At 45.5% G+C, this 27479-nt stretch overlaps 1 protein-coding gene across 2 annotated transcripts in view; it reads left to right on the top strand.

Annotated features, from left to right (window-relative positions):
• Window positions 1-7209: 7209 nt before the first annotated feature.
• Window positions 7210-27479, top strand: part of RABEP1 (rabaptin, RAB GTPase binding effector protein 1) — a 123273-nt gene continuing 103003 nt past the window's right edge. For both annotated transcript variants that reach the window (XM_073615019.1, XM_073615020.1), the window contains exon 1: window positions 7210-7374. In XM_073615019.1, coding sequence (XP_073471120.1) covers window positions 7341-7374 — 34 coding nt within the window. In that variant the 5' untranslated portion in view covers window positions 7210-7340. The remainder of the gene's footprint in view (window positions 7375-27479) is intronic.

The raw sequence follows: 27479 nt of genomic DNA on the forward strand, positions 1-27479 counted from the left end.
GGTCCATGCCCCTCCCGAGAAACCTTGTGACCGCTGCTTTGTCCCAGAGAGTCTCCATACTGTCGTGCTCCAGTCTTGCAATTCTCCCAAGATGGCTGGCCACCCTGGAAAGAATCAACTCTGTTGGGCCATTTCCCAACAATTCTGATGGCCTAGTCTACGTGCTGATGGAACCGCCGTCGTAGCTGCCTGTTCCGTGTGTGCTCAGAGTAAGACTCCACAACACCTTCCAGTGGGTATCCTACAACCCATACCCAATGGAGAGATTATGGTGGTTGACCGGTTCTCGAAAATGTCTCATTGTATTCCACTTAAGAAGTTGCCCACTTCTAAGGAACTGGCTTCCATTTTTGCTCGGGAGATCTTTCGCTTACATGGGCTACCCAAGGTTATTGTCTCGGACAGGGGTAGTCAGTTTGTGTCCCGGTTCTGGCGAGTCTTTTGTGCACAGTTGGGAATTCAGCTTGCGTTCTTCTCTGCGTAGCACCCGCAGTCTAATGGGGGCGCAGAGTGAGCCAATCAGTCCTTGGAGCAATTCCTATGTTGCTATATTTCTGACCATCATAACAACTGGTCAGACCTCTTACCGTGGGCAGAATTTGCTCACAATAGTGCCTTGAATTCTGCCTCCCGATTGTCCCAGTTTATGGCGAACTATGATTTCCAACCTTCCATGTTGCCTGACTCTTTTGTTCCGCAGAGTATTCCTACGTTAGAAGAGCATCTCCGTGGTAGGTACAGACTCCATGCTGACCGCAGACGCCTGCCTGCTCCTTCCTACCAGGTTGGGGACAGGGTCTGCCTGTCATCTCGCAACCTCCAACTTTGTGTTCCCTCTCTGAAGTTCGCACCTCGGTTTACTGGGCCTTTCCGTATTCTTCGCAGGATTAACCCAGTGGCTTAAGCATTAGACCTTCCTTCTAATATGCGTATCTCAAATGTATTTCATGTCTCCTTATTAAAACCTTTGGTCTGCAACCGCTTTACCACCTCGGTGCCATCTCCTCACCCTGTTCAGCTATAAAACCATGAGGAGTATGAAGTACAGTCCATTGTTGACTCCCGTAGGTTCCGTGGGCGCATACAGTACCTGGTGCATTGGAAAGGGTATGGTCCGGAGGAACGCTCTTGGGTCCCATCGTCGGACGTACATGCCCCTGTCCTCCTCCGTGATTTATATAGACTTTTCCCCTCAAGCCTGGTGGTTCTCCGAGGGGGAGGGGTCGTTCAGGAGGGGGTACTGTCAGGGCTGGGCCCAGCCCTTCCTTCTCTGAGCTGGCCGCTCAGCTGTCAGCTAATTGCCAGCTCCTATCTCTCCACAGTGACTCACCTGTTGATGATCCTGCTCATCGGTCCTGCCTACTTAAGCCGTCCAGTCCAGATGATCTCTGCCTTCACCTTGGTCACATCTCTAGAGACGCTCTCCTGTGTTCCTGTTAAAGACTTGCTTGGCTGACATTCCTTCTGGCTCCCTGACATTTTGGCTTGTCTGACTATCCGTTCCGGTTCCTGAACTCTGGCTATGCTTTGACTATGTTCTCTGTTTACCTTTTTTTTATTATTATTAAACAAGTGTGATATAACTGTACTTCTGTCTCAGTCTGATTCATGGATTCTGTCAGTTACTCTTGTGGGCGCAGGAACGGGCCCTGCTGTTAAAAACTAGTTAAAAAATTGAAATTACATGCCACTGTTAAACAGGGGCAGAAAAATTGGGCCTTGGTGGTGCCAGAATATAGTAATCCCTCAAAGTTACTCTTGTTGGGCGCAGGAACAGGCCCTGCTGTTAAAAATTTGTTCAAAAATTGAAATGGCATGCCCCTGTTAAAGAGGGGCAGAAAAATTAGGCCTTGGTTGTTGTTGGTGCCAGAACACTGTAACCCCTCACGGTTACTCTTGTTGGATGCAGGAAAGGGCCCTGCTGTTAAAAATTAGTTCAAAAATTTAAATTACTTGCCACAGTCAAACAGGTGCAGACAAATTGGGCCTTGGGTGTTGGTGGTGCCAGAACACTGTAACCCCTCACAGTTACTCTTGTTGGGCGCAGGAACAGGCCCTGCTGTTAAAAATTTGTTCCAAAATTGAAATCACATGCCCCTGGTAACCACTTGCCGACCGGCTCACGCCTAAGTACGTCGGTAGAATGGCACTCCTGCGCAAATTGATGGACCTGTATGTCAGTCCGTAAGAGCACAATAGCAGGCGCGGGCCCCGCCGCGCTCCGCGGGAGTGTGCCCGTGGGTCCTGCGGACTCGATGTCCACCGGCGGCCTGCGATCACGACGAGGAGAGGCAGAATGGGGAACTGACTAAACAAGGCATTTCCCTGTTCTGCCTAGTGATATGACAGGGATCTACTGCTCCCAGTGATCGGGAGCAGGGATCTCTGTCATGTTTCAGTAAGCCCATCTCCCCTACAGTTAAAACACGCTGAGGGAACACACTTAACCCCTTGATCGCCCCCTAGTGTTAACCCCTTCCCTGCCAGTGTCATTTTTACATTGATCAGTGCATTTTTATAGCACTGATCAATGTAATAATGTCACTGGTCCCCATAAAGTGTAATTTGGGGTCAGATTTGTCCGCCGCAATGTCGCAGTCCCGCTAAAAATCGCAGATCGCCGTCATTACCAGTAAAAACAATTAAAAAAAATAAAAGTCCCTAAATCGATCCCATAGTTTGTAGACACGATAACTTTTCCGCAAACCAATCAATATACGCCTATTGAAATTTTTTTTTACCAAAAATATGTGGAAGAATATATTTTGGCCTAAACTGATGAATAAATTATTTTTTTTATATTTTTTGAGGATATGTATTATAGCAGAAAGTAAAACATTTTTTGTTCAAAATTGTCCCTTTTTTTTTTATTATATCGCAAAGAATAAAAACAGCAGAGGTGATCAAATACCACCTAAAGAAAGCTCTATTTGTCGGGAAAAAAGGACGTCAATTTTGTTTGGGTACAGCGTTGCACGACCGCACAATTGTCAGTTAAAGCGACGAAGTGCCGTATTGCAAAAAATGCTCTGGTCATTAAGGGGGTAAAACCTTCCAGGGCTGAAGTGGTTAAACAGGGGCAGAAAAATTGGGTCTCGGTGTTGTTGATGCCAGAACACTGTAACCACTCACTGTTACTCTTGTTGGGCGCAGGAACGGGCCCTGCTGTTAAAAATTGAAATTACATGCCCCTGTTTAAAAATTAGGCCTTGGGTGTTGGTGGTGCCCTAAACCAAAAATATTGTTGGAAGCTAGCATCATCAAGATTCAGGAGGAATAGGATAGGCAGCATAGGCAGTCTTCAAGGGATCCCAGATCAGTTACATCAGCATAAGGGGCGTGATAGCTGCTGATCCAGAACTGATTCATTTTTATAAATGTGAGCCTATCAACGGAGTCTGTGGACAGGCACACTCTTTGATCCGTTACAAACACTCAAGCAGCACTAAATATCTGTTCAGAAAGCATGCTGGATGCAGGACAGGCCAGTAGCTCGATTGCATATTGAGCAAGTTCTGGCCAGTGGTCCATCCTCAAGACCCAGTAACCCAGTGGATGCTCATTTGGAAAGGTCTCCAAGTCTGCTCTTGCCCCTAGATATTCCTACACCATATAATGCAGACGCTGCCGATGATTGCTTGAACCTATCAGCCCTGGGTGCTGAGGACCAAAAAATTGTTTAAAGGCATCGGTCAGCCGGCCACCTTCTCCACCTCTCCTCCTCTTACTGAACAAGACCTCAGAAACACACAGGAAATAGTAACCTCCCAGGGTCTGGAAAGGCGTTACACAAACTTTTCTTCAAGTTGTCCTGAAGATGTTTCATCCTCTGCTCCCTCTGCGAAGGCAGGATGAGCTCTGCAAATTTACCCTTGTAACGTGGATCAAGAATGGTTTCCAGCCAGTAATGATCCCTCTCCTTGATACCACAAATCCTAGGGTTCTTTCGCAGGCTTTGCAGAATCAGGGAGCCCATGCAGCGTAAGTTTGCAGAGGCATGAGATTCCGAGTCCTCTGGGTCACTAAGGATGACATTGTCAGGAACTACCTCCTCCCAGCCACGTACAACTCCTTGAGTTTCTGGGGACTGAAAACCAACCCTACATCCATGCTGACACAGTCCTCCTCTTCTTCCTGTGTATTTGACGGCCCCGCAGGAATGCTTTCTGCATAAAGAGGGCCTTGAGAGGAAAGGAAGTCCTACTCTTCTTCCTGCTGTTTTGCCTCAAGTGCCCTGTCCATGATTCCATGAAGCGTGTGCTCCAGCAGGAAGACTAGAGGGACAGTGTCACTGATGCATGCATTGTGGCTGCTCACCATCCTTGTGGCCTCCTCAAATGGTGCATGCGTCCTTAATCAGTAGCCACTGGAATGGCGAAAAGAAGCCAAGCTTCCCTGAGCCTGTCCTGGTGCCATACTCACGCAGGTACTAATTGAGGGCCCTCTGCTGTGTGTGCAGCCACTGAAGCATTGCTAATCTTGAGTTCCACCTGGTGGGCATGTCACAAATGAGGTGGTTGGTGTGCAGGTTGAATTCCCGTTGAATTTCAGCCAGCCGAGCACTGGCATTGTATGACCGGAAAAGCCCACAGATTTTTCTGGCCTGCCTCAGCATATCTTGTAAGCCTAGGTACCTTGTCAAGAAACTCTACACCACCATATTCAGGACGTGTGCTAAGCATGGAACATGTTTCAAGTGTCCCTGTCGGAGGGCGGAGAGAAGGTTGGTGCCATTGTCGCAAACTACCATTTCTGGCTCAAGGGATTCAACCGGACAGTTCGGGTTTGGAATCATGCGTCCGGGTTTCAGACAGCCCGAAACCCGGACACATTATTCAGACTGGACTATAGTTTCCCAGCAGGGTTGCTGGCTGAAGTTGTCTAAGCTGAGAGTGTCTGTTACACTCTCTTTCATGCTGCCCAAAGCCAGCACTAACAATCCCCCCCCCCAAAACACACACACAGATGGGAGAGGAGAGAGTGCTTGATCTGCACCTCTTTCTCCCGCCCCTCCGCCTCTGTGTCTGCCACACTCCAATCCCCAGGGATGTGCCTCAGAAAAGGAAAGTCCAGCAGCCTCAGATACATCTAGATGAGAGGTTCTGACTGCCAAGGGGTGAGTGAGCTCACCGTCCATCCCTGTCTGTGACTGAAGTCTCCCCCTTCTCTCTCCTGCCTCAGAGTGAGTACACTAAGGTAAATCAGGGTTCTCAGAGCACCCCCTACATTAAAGTTCCCCTTTACACCAGAAGCCACAGTGTTCCCACTTACATGAGAGTCCTCTCCATACATCAGAGTTCTCAGTGTTCCCCCTTAAATCAGGATTTCCAGAGCATCCCTTTTGTTAGAGTCCCCAGAGTTCTCCCTTACATCAGAGTCTGCAGAGTCCCCCCTTACAGTGAAAGGGAACTCTGCGAGTTCAGATGTAAAGGGGGACTCTTGTTATTAACTTCATATGATTAGAAATGTTATTTAATAGAAAAATATATATATAGTTTATACTATAAAAACAAAATTGCTGTGCACCGCTAAAGTGTTCGGGTTTGACTTGATGAAAAGGTGGCAACCCTACTCAGTCCTCTGACTGCAACACTCACCAGCCCTCTTGGCTGTCTTCGTCCCTGGAGTGTCCTCCAGTGTTAATTTAGTCGACTAAAACGACTAAAACATTTTAGTCGACTAAATGAATACTATTTTAGTCGACTAAAATGCGACTAAAACAATTGAGATGACTAACATACGACTAAAACTAAAAGCCATTTTAGTCAAAAGACTAAAATGAGACTAAAACTAAAATGCCATTTTAGTCAAAAGACTATGACAAAAACTAAATTGCAATTACTGAAATGTACTGGAGATTTTAGTTGACTAAAATGTAGGACATTTTAGTTGACTAAAATGTACTGAAGATTTAGTCAACTAAATACGACTAAAACCAAAACAATTGCAGAAGACTAAAATGGGACTAAAACTAAAATGCCATTTTAGTCCTAAGACTAAAATTAACACTGGTGTCCTCCTGCTGTCCTCTTCTTGCTCCCGTGCCTTCTGGTCAAGATCCATTTGTGTGTCATGAAGAGTGTTCCCTTCTGCCCCCGAGTCCAGGTCTGAGTTCACCCCTCCAGACTGGGGAGCTGCTCTCAAGGGCCTCCGACAGCCTAACAAGCCATCTCCATCTTCCATCCGAATTCTCCTCCCCAGCTGGGCTGACCCTGAGTATTTGAGGGGGCCTGCCTCCTGCCAACCCTTCTGTTGGGGATTGATCAGAGCCCTCAGTACACTCCAGCTAGCTCCTCCTAGACCCCTCCCAACTGCTTCTGGAATCTTCTCCCAGTTTCCAGATAGCAGGGGGGAGTCACCAGAGAAGCTGCTGATGAGTCATCCAGCCTACATGAGTCACTCAAACCCTGACCAAGAAAAAAACACACAGGCTTGGTTGAAAGCCAAGCCTGAATTTACCTGCACTAACACAACAAAAATCCTACCACTAGCACTCTAGCCACGCTAAGGGGTGCTATATATCATACACAGATGACAGGAAAAAACAATACAGGTCAAAAAAGAGATGTTTGGGGCAGGAAGGAGGATAATGCCTCAGAATCAAAGCTTTTTAACTTGGCTAATGAGGACTATGAGTTTAAGAAGAAAATGTTTTTTTGTGCTTGACCATAAAAGAATGTGATACAATGCATATATTTGCTACAAATGTTTTATAGCAGAATGTAATTTTTTTTTTTTTTTCCAAAATGTTGTCTTTATTTGTTTATAGCGGAAAAAAAAAAAAAAATCCCAGAGGTGATCAAATATCACCAAAAGAAAGCTCTATTTGTCAGAAAAAAAAATGACATAAATATAATTTCTGTACAACGTTGCATGACTGCACAATTATCAGTTAAAGTAACGCAGTGCCGTTTCGCAAAAAATGGCCTGGTCAGGAAGGGGGGTAAATCTTCTGGAGGTCAAGTGGTTATAGGTTTCTTTTCCCTAATAAGCTGTGTGCTTTTTTCAATGATAGCACACTGGATACTGTAGCTAAATAAATGGTAATTGTATGCTTAATGAGTGTTGCCTAATGATTCCAAAGATATCTGCAGAAGAGATCTTTTATCTCCCAGAAGTTGTGGGTAAATACTCTAATATATTTTCATCACAACAGCTAATTCCCCTGCCAGACAGAAACATGGCATTCCACATTCCTCGCCAGGTCGCAGCGTCACGTCCAATTACGTAATGACGCTGCCTGTCACGCTGTCAGAATGACGCGGTACTCGAAGATGCCCAGGCCGAGCTCAGCGCTGAACGTTTCCCGACACTGACCGTAGCCGGCTTTGGAGGTCGGGATGGCGGAGTCGGGACAAGATGCCCCCGAGGGCGGTAAGTGCGCCCCCGGCACTGGGCTTTGTATGTGTGTGGATTGTTTCATGAGAGGTTGTCAGGCAGGCTAGGGGGAGTCGGGCCGTGCAGTCCTCAGTAGTGGCTGGATGTAGTTCTTCTGGAAGCTCGGAGAGGATACATGTGAGCACCCGGTGTGGGATGACAGGTCTGTGTAGGTAGCAGGACCGCTACATGTCCTGCTTGTATAATAACTGCACACACCCTGCCTGTCTGTCTGCCACATCTCACATCCTGGAAGGCAGCCTGTGATACCACTGCGACTTGTAGTTCTACAATCATCACTCTTCTCTGATCTCACCGGGGTCTATAGCGATCACTGTCCTCACCAGAGTCTATATTGATCTCTGATGTCACCTGAGTCTAGAGCGACCACACTCTTCTCCGATGTCACCTGAGTCTAGAGCGACCACACTCTTCTCCGATGTCACCTGAGTCTAGAGCGACCACACTCTTCTCCGATGTCACCTGAGTCTAGAGCGACCACACTCTTCTCCGATGTCACCTGAGTCTAGAGCGACCACACTCTTCTCCGATGTCACCTGAGTCTAGAGCGACCACACTCTTCTCCGATGTCACCTGAGTCTAGAGCGACCACACTCTTCTCCGATGTCACCTGAGTCTAGAGCGACCACACTCTTCTCCGATGTCACCTGAGTCTAGAGCGACCACACTCTTCTCCGATGTCACCTGAGTCTAGAGCGACCACTCTCTTCTCCGATGTCACCTGAGTCTAGAGCGACCACTCTCTTCTCCGATGTCACCTGAGTCTAGAGCGACCACTCTCTTCTCCGATGTCACCTGAGTCTAGAGCGACCACTCTCTTCTCCGATGTCACCTGAGTCTAGAGCGACCACTCTCTTCTCCGATGTCACCTGAGTCTAGAGCGACCACTCTCTTCTCCGATGTCACCTGAGTCTAGAGCGACCACTCTCTTCTCCGATGTCACCTGAGTCTAGAGCGACCACTCTCTTCTCCGATGTCACCTGAGTCTAGAGCGACCACACTCTTCTCCGATGTCACCTGAGTCTAGAGCGACCACACTCTTCTCCGATGTCACCTGAGTCTAGAGCGACCACACTCTTCTCCGATGTCACCTGAGTCTAGAGCGACCACACTCTTCTCCGATGTCACCTGAGTCTAGAGCGACCACACTCTTCTCCGATGTCACCTGAGTCTAGAGCGACCACACTCTTCTGAGATGTCACCTGAGTCTAGAGCGACCACACTCTTCTGAGATGTCACCTGAGTCTAGAGCGACCACACTCTTCTGAGATGTCACCTGAGTCTAGAGCGACCACACTCTTCTGAGATGTCACCTGAGTCTAGAGCGACCACACTCTTCTGAGATGTCACCTGAGTCTAGAGCGACCACACTCTTCTGAGATGTCACCTGAGTCTAGAGCGACCACACTCTTCTGAGATGTCACCTGAGTCTAGAGCGACCACACTCTTCTGAGATGTCACCTGAGTCTAGAGCGACCACACTCTTCTGAGATGTCACCTGAGTCTAGAGCGACCACACTCTTCTGAGATGTCACCTGAGTCTAGAGCGACCACACTCTTCTGAGATGTCACCTGAGTCTAGAGCGACCACACTCTTCTGAGATGTCACCTGAGTCTAGAGCGACCACACTCTTCTGAGATGTCACCTGAGTCTAGAGCGACCACACTCTTCTGAGATGTCACCTGAGTCTAGAGCGACCACACTCTTCTGAGATGTCACCTGGCCCCACAGTCCTGTTCTCTGATAAGAACACTGTTCTTTAATCTTATCTGGTTCTGCAGTTCCACAATAATTCTCATTCTCTGATATGATCACTGTTCTCTGATCTCACAGTTCTACAATAACCGCCGTTCTGTGATCTCACTTGGCCTCACAGTTCTACAATGACCGCTGTTCTCTGATCTCACCTGGTCCTATAATTCTACGATGAACAATGTTCCCTATTTTACCTGGTCCTGCATTTCTACAATAATTCCCGTTCTCTGATATGACTACTGTTCTCTGATCTCGCCTGACCCCACAGTTCTACAATGATCACTCTTCTCTGATCTCACCTGGTCCTACAGTTCCGTTCTCTGATAAGAACACTGATATTTGATCTTATCTGGTCCTGTAGTTCTACAATAATTCCCATTCTCTGATATGGTCACTGTCATCTAGTCTCACCTGGCCTCACTGTTCTACAATAACCACCGCTCTCTGATCTCATCTGCTCCTATAGTTCTATGATAAACACTGTTCTGTGATCTTACCTGGTCCTGGAGTTCTACAATAATTCCTGTTCTCTGATATGATCACCGTTTTCTGATCTCACCTGGACCTATAGGTCTACAATAACCATTCCTTGAGCTCTCCTAGCTCTAGTTTTACAATGATCACCATTCCCTCATCTCTTCTGAAATGCACAGTTCTACAGTGACCATCAAGGATTAGCCGATGGCGTGTTTGAATCCTAGTCTGAACCCCCTGCCCGAGATTGATGGTTATTGCAAATCTGTACATTTCAGGAGAGATGATGGAATGATGATCATTGTAGAAATATAGGACCAGGAGGAGTCGGAGAACGGTGATCATTGTAGAAATCAGGGAATGGTGATCACTATTGAACTATTTGACCAGGCTGAGATGAAGAGGGGGGCAGATAATGTTACAATCTCCACCTCAGCCAATTAGAGGAAGCCTTGTACTCACTCAGAAATACAAAGCTTTCTGTGTATGGCTGAGCAGTACTCGCCAAGATTTGATTTTGTTCCGAGAGTGGGATGGGAAGTCCCTGTCTAGCTGCCAGAATACAGCTCTGTATACTGTATGCAGCTAATGCAAAATACAGTTTATAGAGTGCTGATGGCTGCTTCATGTGTTAGTGAGGGTAATAGTTTGTTTGGACCAAGCTATTTTAAAGTGCCTGAAAGCTGGAGCTTGGCTTTAAAGCTTAACTATGGACACAATAAAATCATTTAAATACAGTGCCTTGAAAAAAGTATTCATACCCCTTGAGATTTTCCACATTTTGTCATGTTACAACCAAAAACGTAAATATGTTTTTATTGGGATTTTATGTGATAGACCAACACAAAGTGGCACATAATTGTGAAGTGGAAGGAAAATGATAAATGGTTTTCAAATTTTTTTTACAAATATCTGAAAAGCATGGCGTGCATTTGTATTCAGCCCACTTTACTCTGATATAAATGAAGAATGCGTTGCGCCTGGGGATATATCTGAGTAACTAAATCCCTAAGTGTGAATCGAAAATAATAATATATAGAGTGCAAATCACAAAGAGTATAAAACTCAAATCACTTGCTGTATAGATCCTATAACCATGTACACCAAAGTGCCGTGTACATTAAATCACAAAGTGCAATGTGCATATAAAGCGTACCTAAATCTTGCGATATAACCATGACAATATAGATCTAAAACCATCTGTGATTAAATGTATAAAATACCAAAAATCCTTGAATAGGTGTGCATACTGAAAAAGTGTTATACATATAACACACAAAAAGTCCACTGTGATTATAAAAGTGAGGGTGAAAAAAATGATAAAAAATAAAATATAAAAATATAAAACACATATAAAATAAATAAATCACACGTGTAGAAAAATAGAACTATAATCGTCCTTATTGTGGTATTGAAATCACAGTCGTGGAAAAAATCTTCCAATCCAAAAACGTAAAGTGACAAAGTTCCGGCAAAAATCAATATACTAGTGATGTTTTAAAGAAAAAGTTCCAGTACTGAATCAAACGTGCCCAAAAACATGCCGTGAAGTGCCTTGGTGACCCCCAATGTGATTGCGCTCACCTTGGAGCGTGTGACACAGTGTTTAATTGTGTCAATGCACGCTTTTGGAGCCACCCCTGGGCTCAGTGATTGGTACAGCTGATTCCCCAAACAGATTCGTTATGGCTCCACTCACATTATATCATAGAAAAGAGAAAGGCTAATATAGTATAATACCGTAAGAAAATTTTATTAGAATGACATCCAATCCCCACAGTGGGGTACTCACATTTATAAGGTGCTCATGTGCACCAAACATAACAAGCGAAAAAACGGCTGTGCGGCGTGCTGCGGGGTGTGAGAGCTCCACAACCCAGCTCTGTGCTGATCGCTCCGTCGTGAAGGCACTTCACGGCATGTTTTTGGGCACGTTTGATTCAGTACTGGAACTTTTTCTTTAAAACATCACTAGTATATTGATTTTTGCCGGAACTTTGTCACTTCACGTTTTTGGATTGGAAGATTTTTTCCACGACTGTGATTTCAATACCACAATAAGGACGATTATAGTTCTATTTTTCTACACGTGTGATTTATTTATTTTATATGTGTTTTATATTTTTATATTTTATTTTTTATCATTTTTTTCACCCTCACTTTTATAATCACAGTGGACTTTTTGTGTGTTATATGTATAACACTTTTTCAGTATGCACACCTATTCAAGGATTTTTGGTATTTTATACATTTAATCACAGATGGTTTTAGATCTATATTGTTATGGTTATATCGCAAGATTTAGGTACGCTTTATATGCACATTGCACTTTGTGATTTAATGTACACGGCACTTTGGTGTACATGGTTATAGGATCTATACAGCAAGTGATTTGAGTTTTATACTCTTTGTGATTTGCACTCTATATATTATTATTTTCGATTCACACTTAGGGTTTTAGTTACTCAGATATATCCCCAGGCGCAACGCATTCTTCATTTATAGTTTATCGCACGATCATGAAAACGTGATCTGCGTCTGCAGCCGGGTATTTATTCGGTTGGTTCTTTACTGAGGCATTGGATCATTGTGGCTCGCAAGATTTTTTCCATATCGCTTTACTCTGATTCCCCTAACCAGGGCATTTTTTCAGCGGGAACGCAGTTCCGGCACCTCCAGCATTGAATGTATGTAATGGCAAGGGGTGCTGGGGTGGGCTGGAGGGTCTATTGTTGCTGGAGGGGATCTATTTTTGAGTAGCGGTCTATTGTTGCTGGTGGGTCAATCATTGCTGGAAGAGATCTACTATTGATGGAGGGGGTCTATTGTTGCTGGCTGCTGAATAGTCTATTGATGCTGGCTGCTGGAAGATCTGTTGTTGTTGCTGGATGGTATTTTGTTGTGGGGGTCCATTGTTGATAGAGGGGTCTATTGTTTCTGAGTGAATCTATTGTTGCTGTGGGGAATCTATTTTACTACTTTTCTTGCTATCATTAACAAATTTCATACAAATTACTCAGCACCGCAAAATTATACTTGGCTCTGTACTCTCTAAAAGGGGCAGTACCGAGAGGTGGGTAGGGGATGAAACCAAGCAATGGTGCTCAGAGGTAGGTAGGGGGCGGAGATAAGAAGTGACTCAGAAGGGTGCAGTTCCTGCACCTATTCTTTGAGAAAAAATGCCCTGCCCCTAACTAAAATCTAGTGGAACCAATTGCCTTCAAAAGCCACATAATTTAGTAAATGGAGTCCACCTGTGTGTAATTTAATCTTCATATAAATACAGCTGTTCTGTGAAGCCCTCAGAGGTTTGTTAGAGAACCTTAGTGAGCCAACAGCATCATGTAGGCCAAGGAACACACCAGACAGGTCAGGGATAAAGTCATGGAGAAGTTTAAGCAGGATTAGGTTATAAAAAAAAAAAAAAAATATCCCAAGCTTTGAACATCTCACAGAGCACTGTTCAATCCATCATCTGAAAATGGAAAGAGTATGGCAACTGCAAACCTACCAAGACTTGGTAATCAGAGAAGCAGCCAAGAGGCCCAGTGGTAGCTCTGAGGAGCTGCAGAGATTCACAGCTCAGAATCTGTCCACAGGACAACTATTAGTCGTGCACTCCACAAATCTGGCCTTTAACCCTTTCATGCCTAATGCCGCGTACACACGGTCGGACTTTCTATCCTACTTGGTCCGGCACACTTTCCGACGGACTTTGTCCGCCAGGTGCGCCGGACTTTAAAACGGACGGACTTGCCCACACACGCCCGGACTTTCCGGCGGGCTAAGTCCGCCCGTCTTTCCGACGGACTTTCGCCGGAGTTCCGGCGGACTTTCAGAATGAACGGACTTGCCCACACACGGACAAGTCCGTTCATTTTGAACATGACTCAGGTGCGACGGGACTAGAAAAGGATGTCAATCTTGCCGCTTTTATCGGCGAGATTGACACCTTGCGAGCCCCGTCGCGGGGCATACCAGGCCCTTAGGTCTGGTATGGATTATAAAGGGAACCCCCTACGCCGAAAAAACGGCGTGGGGTCCCCCCTAAAATCCATACCAGACCCCGATCCGAGCACGCAGCCTGGCCGGTCAGGAAAGGGGGTGGGGACGAGCGAGCGCCCCCCCCCCCTCCTGAACCGTACCAGGCCACATGCCCTCAACATGGGGGGTGGGTGCTTTGGGGGAGGGGGGCCGCCCTGCGGGCCCCCCCCACCCCAAAGCACCTTGTCCCCATGTTGATGAGGACAAGGGCCTCTTCCCGACAACCCTGGCCGTTGGTTGTCGGGGTCTGCGGGCGGGGGCTTATCGGAATCTGGGAGCCCCCTTTAATAAGGGGGCCCCCAGATCCCGGCCCCCCACCCTATGTGAATGAGTATGGGGTACATGGTACCCCTACCCATTCACCTAGGGAAAAAGTGTAAGTAATAAAACACACTACACAGGTTTTTAAAATATTTTATTAAACAGCTCCGGGGGGGATCTTCCTCCGGCTTCGGGGGTCTTCTTCCGGCTTCGGGGGTCCCTCTGCTTCATCTTCTCCCGGCGTCCGGTTGGTTCTTCTCCGCTCTCTTCTCTCCAGTTCTTCGGCCGGCTCCTCTGCTGTCTTCAGGTAGCTCTCTTGCCAGCAGAGGTCCGGACTTCTTGTCTTCTTCTCTTCTCCAGATGTTGACACGACGCTCTCTCCGGCTGGACTGCTCTCCGAGGGCTGCGTTGTGACTTATATAGGCGGAGACCCCGCCCCCTTTTGATGTCACAGTCCCTGGGCATGCTGGGACTGTGACGTTTTAGGGGGCGTGGTCAACATCACCCAGTGACCACGCCCCCTAAAACGTCACAGTCCCAGCATGCCCAGGGACTGTGACATCAAAAGGGGGCGGGGTCTCCGCCTATATAAGTCACAACGCAGCCCTCGGAGAGCAGTCCAGCCGGAGAGAGCGTCGTGTCAACATCTGGAGAAGAGAAGAAGACAAGAAGTCCGGACCTCTGCTGGCAAGAGAGCTACCTGAAGACAGCAGAGGAGCCGGCCGAAGAACTGGAGAGAAGAGAGCGGAGAAGAACCAACCGGACGCCGGGAGAAGATGAAGCGGAGGGACCCCCGAAGCCGGAAGAAGACCCCCGAAGCCGGAGGAAGATCCCCCCCGGAGCTGTTTAATAAAATATTTTAAAAACCTGTGTAGTGTGTTTTATTACTTACACTTTTTCCCTAGGTGAATGGGTAGGGGTACCATGTACCCCATACTCATTCACATAGGGTGGGGGGCCGGGATCTGGGGGCCCCCTTATTAAAGGGGGCTCCCAGATTCCGATAAGCCCCCGCCCGCAGACCCCGACAACCAACGGCCAGGGTTGTCGGGAAGAGGCCCTTGTCCTCATCAACATGGGGACAAGGTGCTTTGGGGTGGGGGGGGGGCCCGCAGGGCGGCCCCCCTCCCCCAAAGCACCCACCCCCCATGTTGAGGGCATGTGGCCTGGTACGGTTCAGGAGGGGGGGGGGCGCTCGCTCGTCCCCACCCCCTTTCCTGACCGGCCAGGCTGCGTGCTCGGATCGGGGTCTGGTATGGATTTTAGGGGGGACCCCACGCCGTTTTTTCGGCGTAGGGGGTTCCCTTTATAATCCATACCAGACCTAAGGGCCCGGTATGCCCCGCGCTCGCCGCAATAGGAAAATTTGTTTTTCCTATTGCAGCGAGCGCGAGATGCAATACCCTGCCCTCGTGTCGTATCTGGCCCGTCGGACCAGCATACACACGAGCGGGCTTTCCGTCGGACCAGCACACACACGAGCGGACTTTCCGCCCGAAACTGAGTCCGGCGGAAAGATTTAAAACTTTCTTCAAATCTAGGTCCGGCGGGCTTTTGGGAAAAAGTCCGCCGGAAAAGTCCGCCGGCGCCCACACACGGGCGGATTGTCCGGCACACTCTGGTCCGCCGGACCAAGTATGCCGGAAAGTCCGACCGTGTGTACGCGGCATAAGCCTATTTCTGACATTTGTTGCTTACAAGTTAAAATCCGTATTTTTTGCTAGAAAATTACTTAGAACCCCCAAACAAATATATCATAATTTTTTTTTTTTTAGCAGAGAATCTAGAGAATAAAATGGCGATTGCTGCAATATTTTATGTCGCACTGTATTTGCTCAGCTGTTTTTCAAACGCAATTTTTTAGGAAAATAGACACTCATGAATTAAAAAAACAAAAACTAAAAAAAACAGTAACGTTAGCCCAATTTTTTTGTATTATATGAAAGATGATTTTACGCCGAGTAAATAGATACTTAACATGTCATTCTTTGAAATTGCGCACACTCGTGGAATGGCGACAAACTAGGGTACCTAAAAATCTCCATAGGCTGCACTTTAAAAAAAAAAAAAAAAAACGGTTACCAGGTTAGAGTTACAGAGGAGGTCTAGTGCTAGAATTCTTGCTCTCGCTCTGACGATTGCGGCAGTACCTCACATGTGTGGTCTGAACACTGTTTACATATGCGGGTGTGACTATTTTTTTGGCCGCGCGAGCCATTTAAAAAAAAAAAAAAAAATTCTCTTTATTATTCATTTTATTTTTACATTGTCACTTTTGAAGAAAAAAAAAAAATCACTTTTATTGCTGTCACCAGGAATGTAAACATCCCTGGTGACAGTAATAGGTGGTGACAGGTACTCTTTATATGGAGGGATCGGGGGTCTAAAAGACCCCAAATCCCACCTTTGCACTTCAAAGTACGGTATTCAGATCGCCAAAAGCAGCGATTCTGAATACTGTAAATTTTCTTTTTAAACTGTGCCATTGGCAGCCGAGTAAACTGGAAGTGACGTTGTGACGTTGCTCCTGTGTTTACACAAAGAAGACTGGAATTAAGCTGTTTCCGGCTTCCTTTCAGTCTGTGCAGTCTCACTCTAGCCGGCGGAAGTGCCGGATCGTGCATCGGGTCTCCCGGTGGGACGGGAGGCCTGAGAAGAGCATCGGAAGGCAGTGGGGGGGGAGGCGTCCCCTCCCGCTCCTCCGGGATAACAGCCGAGCGGCTTTAAGCCGCATCGGTTGTTATCTCCAAAGAGCCAACCACCCGCTCTAAAAAAAACGGTACCAGGATGATGCATGCAGGTGCATGCATCACCCCGCTATAACCCCCTAAAGCCGAGGCCGCATATGTGCGTACGGTCGGCGGGAAGGGGTTATGGAAGAGTGGCAAGAAGAACACAATTGTTAAAAAGTAAGAAGTCCCATTTGCAAGAAGCCATGTGGGAGACACAGCAAACATGTGGAAGAAGGTGCTCTGGTCAAATAAGATTAAAATTTACATTTTTGGCCTAAAAGCAAAACGCCATGTGTGGCGGAAAACTAACACTGCACATCACCCTGAACACACCATCCCCACCATGAAACATTGTGGTGACAGCATCATGTTGTGGGGATGCTTTTCTTCAGCATGGACAGGGAAGATGGATGGAGCCAAATACAGGGCAATTTTAGAAGAAAACTTGTGGGAAAAATAGGAACCCACCCAATTGGGTAAAAAGGGATCGCTACTTGCCCCAAACATTTTGGAAATCGAACCAAGAAAAAATGCTCCCAAGGGCTTTTAGGCAGCAAAAAGTTAAAACTAAATCGTAAATATAAAAATAATTTTTATTGGTACAGAATGAGATAAAATATCAATGACACCTTAAAAACATATCCTCTGGTGTGCATGACCAACAGAGATGTCCTTTATATACTGGCAAATAACATTAAGTGTAATATCTCTATATATTATTGCTCAGCAAGGACTCCAACGCGTTTCAATTGTACAGCTTGCAATCTTCTTCAGGGGGATGAGGACATCTTGTAAACGAAGGTGTGTGGTCAGAGCAGAATAAAAAACATCAAAACTGGTAGAGAATCGGCAGTCAGGAGAGCTTCCATTAACCGCTTCCGGACCGCCCCACATACATTTACTGCTGCAGGGTGGCCCGGGTGCACAAAATCACGTACCTGTACGTGATTTCGTGCACGCGGTTTAGGGGGTGCACTGCTCCCACTGTGATTGGACACAGTGGGAGCCAATCAGCGGGTCCAGCAGCCGCCGATACTTCACAGGAGAGACGGATCAGCGGTGTGCCAATGTAAACAAAGCACACCGCTGATCTGTCAGGGAGGAAAAGTGAGAGATCGTGTTTCAGCTAAGCTGAATTACGATCTGTTTTTCTCCAGTGAATCCATGCCCCCCACAGTTAGAAAGCACAAAGGGAACACATTTAACCCTCTGATCGCCCCATAGTGTTAACCCCTTCCTTGCCAGTGTCATTTATACAGGGATCAGTGCATTTTTTTTTTATTTGTTTTTTAGCACTGATCACTGTATTGGTGTCACTGGTCCCCAAAAAATATCACTTAGTGTCAGATTTGTCCAATGCAATGTCGCAGTCCCTCTAAAAATCGCAGATTGCTGCCATTACCATAAAAAAAATAAAAGTCCCTATCCCGTAGTTTGTAGACGCTATAACTTTTGCGCAAACCAATCAATATACGCTTATTGGGATTTTTTTTACCAAAAATATGTAGCAGAATACACATTGGCCTAAATTGAAGAAATTTTGTTTGTTTGTTTGTTTTTTTTTGTTTTTGTTTTTTTTTTAAAAGACATCAGTTCTATTTGGGTACAGTTAAATTGATGCAGTACTGTATCGCAAAAAGTGGCCTGGTCAGGAAGTGGTTAAAACCTTCCGGGGCTGAAGTGGTTAAAAGGTGGTGGTGTTCCCTCAATAAAGCAAAGTAAGCTTAACCTCTTCGCGCCCACGCTATAGCCGAAAGACGGCTGCAGCGCGGAAGCTAATTGCCGGGAGGCCGTCCCTGGACGTCCTCCTGTTTACTTCCGTGATGCGCGCTCCCGCGGGCGTGCTTCGGGGAAGTTCTGTGCTGGCCGTGTCCCTTGGACACAGCCAGTCACAGATCGCTGAAAACGGCCAATCATAGCGGCCGTTTTCAGCGCGATCGGTGGTGCCAATAAAAGATGATCTTACATTTTATTTTATTTATTTATTTCAGGTACTTATATAGCGCCGTCAATTTACGCAGCGCTTTACATATACATTGTACATTCACATCAGTCCCTACTCTCAAGGAGCTTACAATCTAAGGTCCCTAACACACATTCATACATACTAGGGACAATTTAGACAGGATCCAATTAACCTACCAGCATGTCTTTGGAGTGTGGGAGGAAACCGGAGTACCCGGAGGAAACCCACGCAGGCACAGGGAGAACATGCAAACTCCAGGCAGGTAGTGTCGTGGTTGGGATTCGAACCAGCGACCCTTCTTACTGCTAGGCGAGAGTGCTACCCACTAGACCACTGTGCCTCTTACATGTAAACATATGAGATCATCTCTCATTGCTGGCTCTCCCTCCTCACACAGAGACCGCGTGTGAGGAGGGAGAGCGAACCGCTGCGGCGGTAAGTTGAAAGAAAAAAAAAACGAAAAAAAAGTGTCCCCACTGCCATCTGTCCCCACTGCCATCTGTCCCCACTGTCATGTCACTGCCATCTGTCCCCACTGTCATCTGTCATCAGTGCCACGTATAGGTGCCATCTGTCATCAGTGCCACATATTAGTGCCATCTGTCATCAGTGCCACCTGTCAGTGTCACGTGCCAGCTTTCATCAGTGCCATCTTTCATCAGTGCCACGTATTGGTGCCATCTGTCACCAGTGCCACGTGTCATCAGTGCCACATATTAGTGCCATCTGTCATCAATGTCATGTGTCATCAGTGCCACATCAGTGCCATCTGTCATCAGTGCCACGTCATTGTCTCATGTCATTGTCCTGGTGCTCTAGGGCCTTCAAAAATGTAATAGGTAGTCAACAAGTTAGATGTGTCATTTATGCTTCTAGAACACCTGATGGTGCTCCCTGAATGTTGGGACTCTCTATGTGGCCAGGCTGTGAAAAAGTCCCACACGTGGTATCGTAATACTCAGGAGGAGTAGCAGAATGTATTTTGGGGTGTTATTTGTGGTATATACATGCCATGTGAGAGAAATAACCTATTACAATGACAATTTTGTGGGGAAAAAAAAAAATCTTCATTTTGCAAAGAATTGTGGGAAAAAATGACAACATCAAAAAGCTCACCATGCATCTTACTAAATACCTTGGAATGTCTACTTTCAAAAAAGGGGTCATTTGGGGGGTATTTGTACTTTCCTGACTTGTTCGGGTCGCCAGAAATGAGATAGGCCGTCAGTACATCAGGTGTGATCAATTTTTTATGATTTGCACAATAGTTTGTAGACTCAACTTTCACAAAGACCAAATAATATTCACTAATTTGGGTTATTTTTACCAAAGATATGTAGCGGTATAAATTGTGGCCAAAATTTATGAAGAAAAATTACTAATTTGCAAAATTTTATCACAGAAACGAAGAAAAATGCATTTTTTTTTTTTTCAAAATTTTCGATCTTTTTTCATTTATAGCACAAAAAATAAAAACCCAGAGGTGATCAGAAAGAAAGCTCTATTTGTATGAAAAAAAAGGACAAAAAAATTCATTTGGGTACAGTATTGCATGACTGAGTAATTGTCATTCAAAGTGTGAGAGCGCTGAAAGCTGAAAATTGGTATGGGCGGGGGGGGGGGGGGGGTTTAAGTGCCCAGTTGTCAAGTGGTTAAGCTTGATAGTAGGCTTTGTTACAAATGGAGATTATGGAAAATCCACTATACTCAAAAATCTATGTAAGGCCGTCTAATGTGACAGTCAGAAGAGCCTCCATTACAGAGTGGTGGTTTTCCCTTTAACCACTTCCCGTCCGGCCTATAGCAGAATGACGGCTGGGCGGTGGTTCTGTTATCCTAAATGGGCGTCATATGACATCCAGCAAGATAACTGCCAGCGCACTCTGACACACCGCTACACCGACGGGATTGTATGGGGATATCCATCTACCTATTTTAGCTGGAAGCATAGTGGGATGACCTAGAAACAATAGATAGCTCGGCCACTGGGGGCTGAGCGGTGACTCATTGGACTGTATGTAGGACACCATTCACCTATCCCAGTTGGACGGATAAAGAGATTTCCCCTTAGTTGATATTGACACACATGGTGATTCCTACCATAGTAGCCCCGCCACTTAATTGGGGGGGTGGACCCTGCACACCCACCCAGTACTTAAGACGTGAGGTGTACCAAGATGGCACCACCTCAGACGACGTCCTATGACGAAACGTGTAAGATGAGCCTAGTACGCACCCACGTCACTTCCGGTTTGCAGTATTCAGACCGGTGGAACGCACGCTGAACGAGATTTGGTTGTATCGTGTCATTGCAATTCTGTCCTGGCAACTGGCTTTGCTGCATTTGTTTTTAGCCAATAAATCTGGCCACCCAGATTTATTGGCTTTATGGGAGCTCGTCGGTAATCGTGATGCATCGCAGAATCGAATCGTTGACCAGATAATCGGAATCGCGAGAACAGTGAAGCGCACCCCTAATATATACTGTATTTATTGGCGTATAACACTCACTTTTTCACCATGAAAATTGGGTGCAAATAGCATGTGCGTGTTATACGCCAATACTTCAATTTCAGCTGCCTCGGAGGGGACAGGGAGGGGGGTGGGATGAGCGCCATCAGATTACATACAGTGAGTGTTTACTTGGCGGCCTCAGTAATAGGAACTCCCCTCTCCTGGGCCACCATTGGACCACTGTTCTGTCTATCATAGAAGATTCTCACTGTATGTAATCTGTCGGCGCTCGTTTCGCCCCGCTCCCTGTCCCCTCTAAACTGCAGAAGGGCATCGATCAGGCTGCAGTGATGGCAATGGTGAGGCTGCTGCATTGATGGCAATGGCGAGGCTGCTGCATTGATGTGGACTGATGACGCTGCAGATGGGGACTGACCCAAAGTTCCTTATTTAATAAAGTTTTTTTTCCTGAAACTTCCTTCTTAAAATGAATGTGCGTGTTATACGCCGATAAATACGGAGATATATATATATATATATATATATATATCTATCTATCTCTATCTCATCAATACCTTGAATATATCAAGCACTTTTTATATAGGTGCGGAGGTATAGGTCACCTCAGGTATTAGCATTAATGGCTTTTTTGTTGAAACAATTTGCACAATTATTATTTCTTTTCTGCTACCACAATTAATCTATGGTGGATTTACATATATTTCTTATGCACATATGTGTATGTAGCTCCCAATATTTTACCCCTCTGAAGGTCACCTTCCGGGGGTTAGTTAGCGGTACACATTACCCCAGCCCACACCACAGAGGAGTCCAACTAGGACTTACATCTTACAGAAGCAAAATACTCTTGTGCACAGGTGTATTAGCTAGATGATCCCAAGGGTTCAGAAAGGACAATGGATTTCGGCCTTGCTGCTCTCCAGGATGAGATTATCCTAATAGTAAATGATAAGAAAGAAAGAGAGCGCACCAGCCTAGTGCATTATCCTAGGTAAATTTTATTAATTAAAACCAAGATTAAAATCTACTCACAAAGGTAGGAAGAAAAAATCGCACTATATACAGTCACAAAGCGATTGGTCCACTTGTAGCGGTTTTCCAGGTCCTAGGAAGAGGACGTACGAACCGCTGCTGGCTAACGCGTTTCGAAGGTGTCCCTTCTTCATCAGAGCCTTATTGGTGCTAGTCTTTATACATGCGTCTATCTGAGAAACACTCCTCAGATTAGTACTGAAACCCCTCCCCTAATTGGTGGGAGGTCCTACAAAGGGGATGGACCTTGGCCACATCATAGGATAATCATTTGTTAGATTTATATTTTATTTTATTTTATTTGGTTTGGTTTTGCTCTACAAGCGCGCACACACATTAGGAGTGCATGCATCAAGCAGCGAGCTAACCAAGATCTGCCAGCAGACACCACACATCCAATTATCCTGGGCATACCAAACATTAATTAGAAACCACTAAAAAAACAAACATCAAAGGACAAAAATCAAAAAACGTACCGAGTAGTACAGAAGGCAAGTAGCAGCTCTCATCCTCTCATAAGATGCCCCTGCGGGAACCATAGCTGTTCCAGCGTCCATAGCCGACAGCTTCCAACCGGTCCTATGTCCCGATGCACCGTAACGCCGAGTGGAACGCACGCCGCACCATCACTTCCTGGTTGCGGTCCATGGGGCGGAAGTGCAATCATGACGTCACTTCCCGTGCGCCCATTGGTGCGCAGGATTGACGTCCAGTGGTAAACAATAGCCGCCATTTTGTCAAAGAAAAAGATAGAGGGTAAAGCCGGACAAGAGCGTCAAGGCGATGTGTTAGGGGGAGCACCTAGCTCGCAGTGGAGCCTCTGAAGGGGGCAAATAGAGTAATATAATTGTTTGCCTAATACTGAACGTACATAGCATTACAAAAATATTATAAAAAAACAAAAAACTATTATTATAAAAAAGAGAGAGAAAGAGCATGGACAAACCTATATGCAAATGTTGGATTGGGGGTTTGAGTAAATATATTCTATCAACGATAGTAGCTAGCAGTAGGAATTTACCTATAATCATACAAGGTTATTAGAACCACATATATAATTTTGCACATTATTTCAGGTGTAGCTATAGCTAGAGTACCCCTATGTGTACACACAGAGGCTAATGCGTATACACCAAGGAAAGAGATAAAAAAATTGTTATATAAAACAAATGCTAATTTTAGTATACTTTCTTGGTAAGAAAAGTATATAGAATAAAATGATGAAATAGAATAGAGCCATTAATTGTATACACCTATGTATACAATGTATACAAAAACCAAAATAATAAAAAAAAACAAAATAATAAAAAATCTCGACACCAGATCACTTTCAATACCCAACAGGCCTGTTTCTCTACCCAATATACCAATAAGGCTTTTGAAATTCAGAATATTATTAAAAAGAACTGGAATATTCTGAAGCATGACCCGATGCTAGGTAAGGCACTCACCGACCACCCTAATATTGTTTTTTTGGAAACCCCGGGATCTCAGGAGCTTAGTAGCCCCAAGTAGGGTAAAGATATCTACCAACAAACCAACTAATGGTTGGTCAACAATATTTGTTTAAAAAGGGTGCTACAGGTGCGGTGTGAAGAATTGTGGCACATGTATGTACATGTGGCACAGAAAGAAAACCACAGTAGGGAGAGATGGAAAGGTCCATAAAATTAAACAATTTATATACTGTGGAACAGAATATGTGATCTATGGCATTGTTTGCCCATGTGGGCGCCTGTATGTTGGCCGTACACAACGTCCAATGCGAGTTAGAATAGGTGAACATTTTTTAGAGGCCCATCAAGGGGACCCTGCAGTCATGAAAGTCTTTGGAATCGAGTCCATTGGAGGCGAGCTGGATACAGGAAGAAGACACCAGAGGCTATGTAAGAGAGAGGCCTTCTGGATCTTCACCCTTGGCAGTCTCGCCCCCGGAGGCCTAAACGAACACCCAGAAATACACAAAATAGTATAACAATAACATAGAGCCAATGTAGTGAGCCAGCTTCATATCCATTCACCATCTCTAGTCAGACTATTATCTACTATTCATTACTAATATTACCACCGTTTTCTTTCAAACTCCTTCATTTATAGCATTTAGGTCATCATTTAACATTTGATTAAGCTTTTAGGCAAATTATGAGATTTAGGTTTTAAAGATCGTATTAGTTTAATGCCCTGTATACAAGATAGCCTCTTATGAATATGCAAAGTATGCACTTATTGTAAGATTAGACCAAAGCATACATGGGCTTATACATATGTGTATACAATTAGTGGCTCTATTCTATTTCATCATTTTATTCTATATACTTTTCTTACCAAGAAAGTTTACTAAAATTAGCATTTGTATTTTTATTTTTATATAACAATTTTTTTATCTCTTTCCTTGGTGTATACGTATTAGCCTCTGTGTGTACACATAGGGGTACTCTAGCTATAGCTACATCTGAAATAATGTGCATAATTATATATGTGGTTTTAATAACCTTGTATTATGTATCGGTTGTGTACACAGGGATTGGTCCTGATAGTATACGGGAGTCTAAGTGTGCACACCTTTGCACATATATACGGACATTTTTACTATTAAGTTTTTATTATTCATTTATATATATGTGTGTGTGTGTGTGTGTGTGTGTGTGTGTTTTTTATAATATTTTTTTATTACTAATTCTAGTGCACCTCTTGCTCATATTTTGATACATGTGTCCATTAGTCTCTCTAGCTATAGGTAAATTCCTATTGCTAGCTAATATTGTTGATAGAATATATTTACTCAAACCCCCAATCCAACTTAACATAATTTAATCAATTTGCTGTGTGTCCATATCCACCAACATGTGCGTGCACACTCTGTGTACATGTATACCTTCTGCCATAAGAGCCCTTGCACACTGGGGCGGTTTGCAGGTCGCTATTGCGCTAATAATAGCGCCTGCAAACCGCCCCGAAAGTGCCGCTGCTGTCATCCCAGTGTGAAAGCCCCGAGGGCTTGCACACTATAGCGATGCCCTGGCAGGACGGTAAAAAAAGTCCTGCCAGCAGCATCTTCGGAGCGGTGAAGGAGCGGTGTGTATACCGCTCCTTTACCGCTCCTGCCCATTGAAATCAATGGGACGGCGCGGCTATACCGCCGGCAATGCGCCTCTGCAGAGGCGCTTTGCGGTGGTATTTAACCCTTTCTCGGCCGCTAGCGGGGGGGTGAAACCGCCCCCGCTAGCGGCCGCATACCGACGGTAAAACGCCGCTAATAATAGCGGCGTTTTACCGCCGACGCCGCCCCCCGCCCCAGTGTGCAAGGGCTCTTAAAGTACAGGCTTTAACTTTAGTGCTATAGTGCAAGTTTTAACTATGCTATGTTTACATAACATTTGCATATAGGTTTGTCCATGCTCTTTCTCTCTCTTTTTTTATAATAATAGTTTTTTGTTGTTTTTTTTTTTATAATATTTTTGTAATGCTATGTACGTTCAGTATTAGACAAACAATTATATTACTCTATTTGCCCCCTTCAGAGGCTCCACTGCGAGCTAGGTGCTCCCCCTAACACATCGCCTTGACGCTCTTGTCCGGCTTTGCCCTCTATCTTTTTCTTTGACAAATTGTTTACCACTGGACTTCAATCCTGCGCACCAATGGGCGCACGGGAAGTGACGTCATGATTGCACTTCCGCCCCATGGACCACAACCAGGAAGTGATGGTGCGGCGTGCGTTCCACTCGGCGTTACGGTGCATCGGGACATAGGACCGGTTAGAAGCTGTCAGCTATGGACGCTGGAACAGCTATGGTTCCCGCAGGGACATCTTATGAGAGGATGAGAGCTGCTACTTGCCTTCTGTACTACTCAGTACGTTTTTTTTTATTTTTGTCCTTTGACGTTTGTTTTTTAGTGGTTTCTAATTAATGTTTGGTATGCCCAGGATAATTGGATGTGTGGTGGCAGATCTCGGTCAGCTCGCTGCTGGATGCATGCACTCCTAATGTGCGTGCACTTGTAGAGCAAAACCAAACCAAATAAAATAAAATATAATTTTAGGTGTGCAAACACAGTGGAACAAGCACTACAACATATCCAAATTTCGGGTTCCTAGCACCAAGTGGCCCCGAGATACGGGGCCCCAAAGTCGGGTCACAAAATGTCATTCTCTGCTGCAGAAAAGTGCTTGACATTTTGCAACCCAACTTTGGGGCCCCATATCTCGGGGCCACTTGGTGCTAGGAACCCTAAATTTGGATATGTTGTAGTGCTCGTTCCACTGTGTTAGCACACCGTCATTCTCTGCTCTGCAGACGCTTCTAGACGCAAACGTGCGTTTCTAAACGCCGGTTTCAGCTTTTAAAAACATGTGTTTAGCAGAGTTTGCACCGTTGTCTCGTGTGCATGAGGCCTAAAATCCCTTGGGAGTCTGCAAAAGACTTGAGACTAGGGTGGAGGTTCACCTTCCATCAGGACAACGACCCTGTGTGAACTGGCTCTATAGAGAGCCAGTCACAGTCTCCTGCTATGCAAATTCACAAGGAAGAATACATGTCTCTTGTATTTAGCCAGTAATTGTTGATCCCAGAGTTCAGATCTTTAACTGCTTCAGATCCGCGCTATAGCCGAATGACGGCTACAGCGCGGACCTACTTTGCCGGGAGGGCGTCAATAGACGTCCTCCCGTGTTCGAGCGGCCTGCAGGGGGCACGCTCTGTGATCAGTGAGTCTGAGACTCGCTGGATCACAGATCGGAGTAAGGGGTCGATCCCACCCTTTACCACCTGATCAGCTGTCAGCCAATGACAGCTGATCATGTGATGTATACAGAGCTGGTAATCTGCTATTTTTTCTCCTCACGCTGACAGCGTGAGGAGAAAAAAAAAAAATGATCACCGGCGGCTGTCAAAGGGACATCGTTCCCGATCAAGGAGAGCTCCTGCCAACTCATCTGTAACCACCAGCGCCGTCTACCAGGGCCCACAGTGCCACCTATCAATGTCACCAATCAGTGCCTCATCAACAGTGCTGCCCATCAGTGTCACCTATCAGTGGTACCCTTCAGTGCCACCCAACAGGGCCTATCAGTGCTGCCTTATCTGTGCCCGTCAGTGCCGCCTCATCAGCGCACATCAATGAAGGAGAAAAATTACCTGTTTGCAAAATTTTATAACAAACTATGAAGCATGATTTTTTTTTTTCCATAATTTTCTGTCTTTTTTTGTTTAGCAAAAAATAAAAACCCCAGTGGTGATTAAGTAACACCAAAAGAAAACTCTATTTGTGTGAAAAAAATGATAAAAATTTCATTTGGGTACAGTGTTGTATGACCGCGCCATTGTCATTCAAAGTGTGA

Source organism: Aquarana catesbeiana, linkage group LG02, assembly GCF_042186555.1.
Source record: "Aquarana catesbeiana isolate 2022-GZ linkage group LG02, ASM4218655v1, whole genome shotgun sequence".
Lineage (NCBI taxonomy): Eukaryota > Metazoa > Chordata > Amphibia > Anura > Ranidae > Aquarana > Aquarana catesbeiana.